Source organism: Syngnathus leptorhynchus, chromosome 16, assembly GCF_054491065.1.
Source record: "Syngnathus leptorhynchus isolate UIUO chromosome 16, UIUO_Slep, whole genome shotgun sequence".
In the NCBI taxonomy this organism is placed as follows: Eukaryota; Metazoa; Chordata; class Actinopteri; order Syngnathiformes; family Syngnathidae; genus Syngnathus; species Syngnathus leptorhynchus.
In genome coordinates this window covers 4,406,015-4,417,183 of record NC_141210.1, presented here as the reverse complement: position 1 = coordinate 4,417,183, position 11,169 = coordinate 4,406,015, and the positions used below count along the sequence as shown (strand labels likewise).

The 11,169-nt window shown below is 39.0% G+C and overlaps 1 protein-coding gene and 1 long non-coding RNA gene across 4 annotated transcripts in view; one reads left to right on the top strand and one right to left on the bottom strand.

Annotated features, from left to right (window-relative positions):
• Positions 1–10,794, bottom strand: part of LOC147044246 (uncharacterized) — a 28,932-nt gene extending 18,138 nt beyond the window's left edge. Inside the window, exons 1-3 of the long non-coding RNA XR_015068455.1 lie at positions 10,441–10,794; positions 10,095–10,176; positions 550–650 (exon numbers count right to left, since the gene is read on the bottom strand). This is a non-coding gene — a long non-coding RNA (uncharacterized LOC147044246). The remainder of the gene's footprint in view (positions 1–549; positions 651–10,094; positions 10,177–10,440) is intronic.
• Positions 6,410–9,054, top strand: LOC147044247 (uncharacterized). Of its 3 annotated transcripts, XM_085933414.1 has the most exons (10): positions 6,410–6,531; positions 6,611–6,723; positions 7,044–7,098; positions 7,400–7,509; positions 7,604–7,741; positions 7,862–7,916; positions 8,000–8,096; positions 8,356–8,409; positions 8,500–8,560; positions 8,664–9,054. In XM_085933414.1, the coding sequence occupies exons 1-9, from the start codon at positions 6,471–6,473 to the stop codon at positions 8,534–8,536; spliced, it is 720 nt and encodes a 239-aa protein (XP_085789540.1). In that variant the 5' UTR covers positions 6,410–6,470; the 3' UTR covers positions 8,537–8,560; positions 8,664–9,054. The 3 variants fall into 3 exon arrangements, with proteins under 3 accessions (XP_085789540.1, XP_085789541.1, XP_085789542.1); XM_085933415.1 differs by lacking the exon at positions 7,400–7,509; XM_085933416.1 differs by lacking the exons at positions 6,611–6,723; positions 7,400–7,509 and having other exon boundaries at positions 6,419–6,531.
• Positions 10,795–11,169: the final 375 nt, after the last annotated feature.

Genomic DNA, 11,169 nt, shown 5'->3' with positions numbered 1-11,169 from the left:
AATATTCATGTTTCTGTGAGACGTTGGTCACATAGGCGACGGGAAATGCCCAATAGTTAATCAGCGTGTGCATAGCTGCAACACAATACTATCTGATTAGGACAGTGTCATTGCGCTATCTGATCAGGATCCTATCGCTCCGCTGAATGCATGCTGCACAGGCCTGTGGCTTTTTGTTTTTCCATTTCTTTCTTTCAACTCAAAGAGTTGAAAAGCTCACATTTGAGCCGGTCTCTTTGATGCTGCTAATATTAGCAAAACCACAATAGTTGCCGATTTGAGAGGAAATATAAGGCCTTTCACAAACAAACAACGTACGGACAAATGACCATTTAATTTGGAATGTTGAATTGCACTGAACTATGAGGTTGACGTGCTAAGCTGTCACGCGCACGAGCCTAAATGCAAATGTTTGCCTTTGAGTTTTCTTTTCAGCCAACATAATCTCAGTTTGTTATGAAGTACGCCAGACGTCAAATGGAGCAGAAATTGTATGCACAAGTCACTATTTATTTATCTATCTATCAAATTGTCTACACAAGAGCCTACCTGATAAAGACAAAGGCGCCCAAACACGTTCAGGTTGACCTGGAACATCCCTTTGAGGAAGGTTCAGGTGCTTTCCCGCCGACCATCCGTTTCATGTTGCTCTGAAAACAAACCGTGATAAAATATGTTGAAAATACCTCTCTGGGAAAACGGATGAATTGGATTTTTTTTTTTTTTTAACACAGCTGCATTTTGATGTGACGAGCTTTTAATAAAACAAGCTTATCTAGGAGAACGTAGACAAGACGTGCTGGCGGAGATCCACCAGTATTTTATTTATACTACACGTCTCGAGAACGAGTGACGTCTGCTGCAGTGTGAGTGTGTGTGTGTGTGTGTGTGTGTGTGTGTTTATGCTTGTTCTGTAACCCTCAGGCTGCTGAGGGTAGACTGGAATGCAAAAACACCGTCATGTGAATAAAAACAATAGGCAGGATCTGGGAGGTGTCAGCGACAATGGCAGTGGAGGAGATGGAGGTGCATGATTTGGGTCTTCAAGGTTAGCCAGCTGAGTAGCCAAAAACGGTGCGCACGTGTCTCTAATAGTGCACCGTTAATGTTGACACAACCTGGCCGCCCATAGAAAGGAACTTTGACTATTCAGGAAAACATATTTTTTTTCATTAATTTATTAATTTTCCAACAAATAAAGGAACATTTTTTCAATTATTTGAAAATAAGTGGAAGTTCGCGATATTTACGACAAATTCGATGAAACAGATTTTCTTTTGGAACATCTTTTGAAAAGAACAACCCAGAAATGAGTGTGTTCCTCTATTTATGTTTTTTAACTGATTTAGTTCCATTAAAAAGGCAATTTTTAGCGCAATATTATGTACACAAGAGTCGGAAACTTAATAGTGTGAAAAATGACGCTGATGTATTTGATGCAGGGGAGGACACAGCGTGCGTTGGAGCGTTAATGTTTGTTTTGGACTTCCTGTGAATGAGAGGACGATCGCGTGTGAAAGAAGAATGCACGCGGCACGGAAGTGCACAGAGTGTTGGAAAAAGGGGGGGAAAAAAACAACAACAACAGGGGGTTACATGGACAGCATAGTGTCTCTTCGGCAACAGTGACGCAACAATCAAGTGCTTCAAAGACGATGTTTGGACATGTGGAGTGTGATGCAGGTTGAACTTATCAGTGCAGCCGTGCTTGGAAGACTGCTGACTATCCGTAATGCGATTCCCTCAAAAGGTCAAGTGTGAACGCTGACATGATTCAGCAAAGCCGAACTGAAACAAAAAGTAGGTCCTGAACTCGGGCTGAAATTCAAATAGAACGGATAGAATCAACAACACCATACGTCTATCCTGCACATATCCATGTTCGATAAAAATAATCAATACAAACAAATCGCCTTCCTATGAGGCTCATGCTAGCACATTAGCTTAGCATACCTACATACTTCTCAGTAAGAAGAAGTTGAATGGCGGTAGTATTTTTTTGTTTATCATTCCTCTCTTAAAACAAACAGTCGCTTTCCTGAGGCATAGGGGCAACAGGTGGACCGCAGCGGATTTTTACGATGGATTGTTTGGAGTCTTTTGGTGCAATTGTGAAACAATGTCACGGCTGCCGGTGACCGTTGTTATTAGTGTTAACCTGAGGTGCTGGTGAGTTATGGTTGCCTCTGTCCTGTAATTATGTTTTCCCTTCCTCTCGCTTGTGGAGAGAGATGATGACGGCAGTGGAAAAGCCTGTGAAGGCGAGCTCCACTCGGGGAAGATGAGGAATGATGGCGGTGACAGGGAGACAATCCCAAGCCTGGATGTGCAGAAGTACCCTCTTGTCTGTCTAGACGGCCAGCAGCTGTCTTCGACAAGAGCCGGCATGTGTGCAAAATGTTTAGGAAGATGGCAATCTGAAAGTCAACTATTAAAAAAAAAAAAAAAAAGTGTTGGTGTAACTTAAACGAGTTCATTGCAATCTTGTCTGGTTAGGTTATAAGTAACTCTGCCTATGTACTGTACCTAGCAAGTTAGCTAACTAAAATCTACATTAGTTTGAGAGAAACTTTTGCAACAATTTATTCTTTCATCATCAATTTCACAAGCGACAAAAAAATGGAAATGTTTTCTGTGTGTGAGGTCTGGAGACAAAACCAATAGATGAGCTAGCTGATGCTAGCTACAAGCGCTAACACTATTTATGCATCCATTCTCTGTACTGCTTATCCTCACAAGCATAGTGGGGCTAACATTAAAAAAGTGCTCATTCCTGTATTTCAAAATAAATTCTGGCCATCATTGCTTTTCATTGACTTTATCACTTCCATTTTTGTTTTAATGCTAGTGGGCCAAATTTCAGTATCTTCCACGATCTTGGCCTCGGATTTACTGACCAAGCAAGCCATAGCAGGGATTTAACAGGTGGATCGAATAACACATGACCTCATTTTGCTTCTGTTGCTTCTGATACTTTTTCCTAGCATAACGCAGTGTGATCCTCTCGTTCTGTTTTCCGTTTTCGCTCTCCAGTTTTCCAGGTGAGTGCCCGATTGCTGCGCTGATCCGTGGCAAAACCAAACATAACGCTTTGTTTATTTAACCACAGGACTCAGCCGAGTGTGAAGAGCTACGCAAGGTGCTGCCCTAACCAAACAGAACAGTGATAGACGTTCCGACCTGACTGCCATTTTTACAGCACGGCATCGGCTTGCCATTTCCAGAGGCCCTGATGCTCTCCACCTTCCGTCATGTCAGTCGTAATTTTAATTGTAAGTCGATGAATGGCAGAGGCGGAAGAGTGCGCGGGTGCTTCCTCTGCGTACAGAGCCGATGCGTGTTAAAGCATATTTACACGAGACGCCAAGGAAACAACAGAAGGTCTCAGTTTAAAAATCTCAATTGTTTCTGAGGGGATTTGCCTGCACAATGCAGGTCTTTAGCAACGACTGCGAGGCTGTAACAAGACACGCTCACACGAACTTTAGCCTACACCAAATACAGTGGTGAGACTTGAGGCAGTCGTGAAGTAGCTAGCGTAGATAGAGTCAAGGCCAATTGAAGCGGCTCTACTCATTCCCGTTAAAATCAAACACGCGTTAACATCGCCGAAGCTGAAATCGATTGTGCACGGCATTGGCGCATGCAAAGCAAGTTAATACAGCTGTTTTGTGGGCAATTGGTGAGTGCCTTGCACCCATGACCTTCTTTTTTAAGACCTTAATTTTAAGATGACACACTAAGTGGTTCAATAAATTCATTTCTATGATCGATTCAACAATTCGCTGTTCGGAAAATGGATGCAGTGATATTTATCATGAAACATTCATTGACGCTAAACTTGGGTCAGAAACCAAATTTGACAAATATTTCGATTTGCTCTCACTGTCTAGTGTTGCTTCAGGAGGAAGCGAGAATGAGAAGAGAGAGAGAGAAAAAACAGGCCCTGAGGAGGAGAAGAGCCAATAGGCAGAACAAGTTGAACTTGAGGCCAAACTTCAAACAGAGTGTTTTTTGACAGAGATCTCTCTCATGAGGCTATGGTTTCATAGAGCCGAGCAACATGTAGCTCTGGATAGCCACAAAAAACTAAAAAATGTAATTCCCAAATTATATTTCCAGGATTTTTGAAAGAACAAATGAAGAAATCAGATGACAGCGCTTGCATCTACAATAGCAATAGCAGGAAGTTTTTTTTTTTTTCCAACTTTGACTGAAGAGGGGTTTTGAAAACATTCTCATTAGAATGGGAAAGTAATCATGTCATACCTATTGGTAAAAACTTTTTAAAGGGAATTTAAAACAACAACAAAAATCAGGTAATGACCAAACACGGCTTATCCGTTTTCTGTGTTTGGTCATGTGACGTTCACAAGCTGACCCTTTGGGCACTGTGATGTCATTTGCAGTCGGCAGCAAGTAGCAAAATGGCTGCCAGCTACTTCAGATAGATAAAGACGGGTGAATTTTGCTGCTTAAATCATATTCTACAAATGCATTTTTAGACTTATTATGGCAAAGAAAAGTTTTGACTTGACTTCGCCTTTTTAAATAAAAAAAAGTGCATATTTTTTTCCTCTTTGTATTTGCTGTTTTAGTCCGACTGAGTCCAAATGAAGTTTAGCGGTGTGCAGCCAGCACTTTTGTTCCAATACTGCTCAGAATTCTCAGTGTGGCTTGGCGTCGCCAATGACTCCACAACTCACACGCTCTCAATAGCGACCACTTGTTCTTTTTAAACTCGGGCTCATAACATTGAAGCTTTTTCCCTTCTTTTGTGGCTAATTATTCCAAATGCCAGGCCCTGAATTTGGCTCGCGAACAAAGTGCTGCAGCAACGTGACGGGCGGACAAGAATCGCCACTCGCATTGTAATTACTTACCCTGAATGTGCTTTATTTAATTAAGAAACTCACAGAGACGGGGTTTCAAGGATGGTGACATTGTTACGTGGAGGGAAGGGTGAGGGGGAGGCTAGATGGAGTGATGGAGGGAGGCAAGTGGATGGAGTGATAGAGAGGGGCCCACATCTAGTGACACAGACGATGGTTTGTGTTTTGTCGGTGGACCAGAGAAGATGCGCCCTCAATGAAGGTGGCTCCTGCATTATTGTTGCACACGGTGTGTGTGTTTGTGTGTGCCCAACAGAAGCCTCACTATCTGCTGTCATGGAATAGTTTGCTATATTCTTGCAATTTTTTCTATTTTAGGTTGCAAAAATATACTAACATGCTTTGATGTGCTTTATATTGTGATTACTAGTCATCTATTTTCTTAAAGCTATCTAGCTAAACCTACCATGCGTATTTTTGGAATATGGGAGACAACACGAGACCATGCAAAGGGGTGGATGTGATAACCACTGTGTTGCCTTTTGTGAATTTTAAGGAATATATTTTAAGTGAAGCAATGTATCTTAAATTCCATTATATGATAAAAAGGAAAGACGAAGACACATTTGTGACAGTTGTATACATGTCCTCGTATTTGTCATGTTGTTCAATAGAGCTTACATACATCCAACATACATACTGTACTTGACACTTAAAGTTGGACTCAAGTGCAAGGGCACCCCCTGGTGGCCAGTCACAAACAGGGGTGTCAAACACCTTTCCTTGAGGGCCGAATCATGTTTTCCAAGTTTATTCTTGTTCCATTAAAAATACAGTCAAGCCTAAAATTATCCAGACATTGAGTTGAAGTGAATTTGTAGTTCTTTTCTTCAGTGAAACTAGGCTAATATATTTTGAAACAACATCTTAAGTAAACACAGTCTCTTTTGCAGCATTCTTAGGGCGCCTGGATAGATGAAGAACAAGAAAGAACAGCTACTCCACAGCTGTTTGGTTTATCTTGATCTACAAGTTAGTGAAATTTTAGTTCTGAACAATTATTAAAAATAATTGAAATTTTAGTTCGGAACAATTATTTAAAATAATTAATGACTTAAAATAATAATTATCCTGCGATTGGCTGGCAACTGGTTCAGGGTGTCCCCTGCCTACTGCCCGATGACGACTGGGATAGGCTCCAGCACGCCCGCGACCCCCGTGGGGACAAAGCGGTGCAGAAAATGGATGGATGGAAATAATAATTATTTAAAATAATTTATTTTAATCATCATTATAGGCTTGGCTAGAAGCGTACGTGACGATTAACTTGTTGCGCCACTTCCTGCAGTCGGCCCTTTGAAGAGCTAGCTAGCGTGAAAACGTCTGACATTCATTTATTTATTTATTTAAAAATGAAACCAAAGATTTTTGTAAATTTGATTTCAGAACAATTATTTAAAATAATTATTCAAAATCATATTTTTTTAGAATAATTCATTTTGATAGGTTTATGATTATAGGCTTGGCTAGAAGCGCACCTGACTATTAAAATATCTTGTTGCATCACTTCCTGCATTCGGTCGGGCGGGCCCTTCTAAAAGCAAGCACGAAGACAGATAATCATTCACTGATTTAAAAATGAAAGCAAAGATGATTGTCTGGTTTTTGTTGCCTTTTTACTTTGTCAGCGCAAACCAAGGTAGGCTCAAACATTTTGCTTTTTCATGTGCTTGGTGTGTAGCTAATGTGGGAATGACTAAGCAGAAATGTTCTTCTAGAAGGTTCTGTGGAGCGTAAAATAGTGTCCAGCCGTGATATTAAAACCAAAAAAGGCTATTTCTACAAAATTGATACTTCTACGAATGGTACAATTGCCATTGAACAAAACAAGGTATTTGGATTTCAAACTTATTTTTTATGTTATGGTTGTTTTTTTTTCCAATCTGAAACTCATCTTGATCGTCAAGTTCACGTGGATGTGTTTGGTTTTCTAACAGGAAGTTATTGCAGTTTGTCAGTACAACAACTGTTCAATTATGAATGGGAGTGGTATTATCACAAAATACTGTGAGAACACTTCAGCAGAGTTCCATGATTGTGATGATGTAATTTCTGTTATTTCCATAATGTTTTAAACCTGACTGTTCATTAATGTGATTTTGTGAACCGTGGATTCTATCATGGCCAATTCTACTGTCTGTTGTATTTCAGAAGCCACAAGGAGATAGGAATGAAAACTATCCTACTAATGATACTTCAAAGAATGGTGAGTTTGGAACTGGTCTGAGTCATGAAACTTGGCCTGCGAAGACAAATTGTGCATCGAATTCGTGTCATTACTAGAATTGCAAATTGTCTTCCCTTTTAATAATATCTTTTTTTAAATATTTGACCAGTTTTTACTCGTCTGATTTGAAAACTAGTTATTTGTCAGTTTGTTTTGTAGCTTTTACTGTATATAATATGAGGTGCTCATACATTTATTTGGGTTGACAGTCATTATGGCCCTCCGAAAGGAGCTATGACTCCCCTGCTTTAAGGGGAATGACTAAATATTCTTCTCGTAGATACTGTGCAGGATGGAGCGTCTTGCAGTAAAATTCAAGGCAACGAAGGCTGTTTCCACAAATTTGATAAACGTTGCCCAGGGGGTCAAATTGTCGTGAAGCAAGACAAGGTATTTGTATTTCAAACTTATCTCTTATGTTATTGTTGTTTTTATTTACCGATCTGAAACTGATCTTGATCTTCAATGTTCTGTTTGCTAACAGACTACTATTGGGCATGCCGACTTCAGCAAGAATCCGCCTAGCATTGAAATCGATAAAACATTCGCAAGATGTATGAATGAGAGTGGTATTCTCATAAAGTATGGCAGTAGCACTTCAATAGATTACCATAATTGCAATGTAAGTTCTGTTATTTCCATATTATTTTAAACTTGTCTGTAAATTTATGTGAATTTTTTTTGTTTTTTTTTTAATCCGTGGAGTCTATCATGGTCAATTGTACCATCTTTTGTATTTCAGGGTACGGCTGAAGATAGCACAGATTTCTATTGTGCTAATGATACTTTAAAGAATGGTGAGTTTGAGACTGGTCTGAAACATGAAATGCCACGGTTGAAAACGAGTCCCACCCCCTGATAACGATGACTGTATGTGTAGTTGTCCTACCCATCGGGATGGTCGGGGTTGTGGTTGCCATCGTGTTTGTCATCGTGTTTGTCATCGTGTTTGTGAAGAAGCCCTGGAAACACGCGAGGTAATATGAAACATTTTTACATTTGTTCAGTAAAGTTACTGGCGATGACAGCGGAAATGGGACAGAGCAAGTTGACAGGCAGGCGCCACCCAATAAGCCATATGCAATACTTATTTTAAAGGAAAATTACTTTGGCTGACCGAGGAAAATTATGGATTACTCGATTATCAAAATATGAGATTCATTGGATAATCGATGTTTGTTGATTAACCGATTCATTTAGACACCTCCACATGAGACATAATTTATTCCCTTTCAGGAGGAGGGAACCAGACGAACATGAGGGAAACAATAGAGAAATGCAGCCCCTCCAGTAAGGCCTTTATGTTTTGTTAAACCCCCCCCCCCCAAAAAAAACCAACCATATGAAATTGGTGTTTATTGTTGCCGCTTGTGTCTGCAGGGTTGTCGTTGAGACTGCCCAAGCTACCCAAGCTTAGGTTGGACTTGTTTCTTCTCTGCCAGTAAGTCAATTTTTCTGCAGGACTTTAAATGCTAACCATTCTATCTTCATTGAAATATTCATCATTTCATTTTGTTTGTTTGTTTGTTTGTTTGTTTGTTTAGACCATTGGTGTGCAATCAAAGGCTGACAAGAAGAAACCGCTGTGCTGGTTGCACATAAGAATAGCAAAATGAATATATTAGTAATACATATGAGTAATTAATAACACTTCATTATTATGACTCCTTATAGTTCTGGTCTCGCAACAAGATGTTGTGGACACATAAACTGCTAGCTTTATACTGTACCTTATTATAACAAAAAAGAAACCTTTAATAATAATAATAATAATAATATTAATAATAATAAATATATTCCTTGATTGTTATGACCCTGATCTGAGGGTTTTCACATGTATTGAAAATGAGTGCTTCAAATATATACTGCGACTATACTATGCTTTTTTTCCACGTTATAATCTCTGCTGCTTGGGAAGTTTGAAATAAAGGTTAATCACACAAAATCCAGTGTCATTTTTTTTGCGTGGGAGTGGATATTTAAATATATTCATAGTACAGTATGTAGAACTATATTTAAAAAAAAAAAACTGTCCTGCATATTTGAGAATAGAGTCCAAATTTATGACGCAGTGCAATAAAATTGTACAAATAAAAAGCAATGTTGCGGAAAACGGCAAATCAAAATCTGTCCTTGGAGATTTCTTTTTCATTCAAATTAATAGATATTATTGCCAATCTATTATTTTCAGGCTTTCCACCATTTAGTAATTAATAAATACGTTTAAAACAAGTGTCAACCTTGACATGGCCTGATGTATGGCGGCCATTAACTTTACACAACCACACGAGGGAGAAAGACCGAGTTCAATTTTAGTTCAATATCTCCTGGGATCTGCTGGGCCTTAATTTGTCAATGGCTCTCTATTTTAAGATTTCCTTTCATGTACATGGACCTTGAGGGAAACCGACTCTTTGACCTGGAGAGTGTTTCCAGGTCGGAGGCTTTGTTTGGTAGATGTTTGTGTAGAAATACAAATTTAAAAAAAAACTCAACAGGTAGATGTTTGTGTAGAAATACAAATTTAAAAATAATTCAACAGGGGTGAGCGCATGGCCACAGCTTTGGCGTTTTGCCACGCGGGTAACTCTTGGACGAGTTTGGTGGGGTTGAGCAACAAAAGCTGTCACTTCTACGCTCGAGTGCATGTAATAGCTCCACATGAGCTAATTAGCCACCAAGCAGCTTGTAATGATGCAGCCACATTTCGAAACAGTCAGCGGGAGCAGCTTCCCCCAAAGTGTTCATGGCACATTGAAAGCAATTCAACCCGTTTTATTCCCTCCCGTAAAGTAGACATAAAACAAAAGTCACCTAAAGGTCACGTTCTTTTCTTAAGCAACTCTCATCACAGGTGTCTTAATAAAAGATTTCATTCTTAAATGATTCATTTTACAACAAGTTTCCACATTAAACAGACACCCATTTTGATTTCCAAAATATTGAACTAACAGTAATTTGTGCAAACAACTTACCTTTTAGCTGTGTCGTCTTAAGTCTGGACAGAATATTGATGCCATAAAAAATCAAAATCCAGCTATCTTGCATAGATAATCTCTGAAACAGGCAGATAAAAAAAAAAAGAGACTTAGTGGTTGTTTAAAGTCACTTAGTTGCTGGGCCTGCACTCCAAAAAACATTTAGCACAGAAACCATTAAAAAGTACATTTATTGTGTAACCAGGTGCTCCTTTGCAATTAGTGCTTCGATAAAACAAGAAATCTTTATAAGACAAATGAGAACAACTAGTAGTGGCTCTTTGGACCACACTAGTGCTAAGCAGTTATATTTTTTCCTGACAATATAACAAAATGTACTCACATTCCCACTTTCATTGAATTTGTCTCTCAAAAGCCTCCATCCTTTCTGGTTAAACTACGGTAGAAAAAAACCCGGTGGCTAAGCTATTAAGCTTGAGTTTACGGAATTATTTAAAAAGTGAATGAACATGTTAATGTATGTTTCAATTACGATATTTACAAAAAAAAATGACGTGTGCAAAATGTACCGCCTAAAAAAAAGATACAAACGAGCTACACGAGGAAATCTCCATATTCCGGTGGCTAAGCTATTAAACTTAAGTTTACGGCATTATTTACATAGCAAATGAACATGGTAATATATGTTTCAATTAAAATATTTACAAAAAATGACGTGTGCAAAATGTACCGCCTAAAAAGGACACAAACGAGCTACACGAAATGCTAACAAGTTACCTTGCATCAACGGAGGAGGAATGACGATGTACATCACGTGACCACGCACAATCACCTGCAGTGCGTCCTGGGCATTTTAATAGTCATCAAAATAAAAATGCATTCACGTGCTAAATAAAAAATAAACGAGTGGCAACAGTGGTATTTGCAGTGATTTAAAAATGATTTAAAGACACCCATTATTTTTGATCAATGTTAGGCTAATCATGCTGAAACTGAAGCATGACGTCATTACTGTTAGTACATTACACTATTGGGCACATTTGGTAGATACACACTATTACGTTAAAAAAAAAAAACCACAACCAAAGAAACATTTTTCTCACCATTCAAA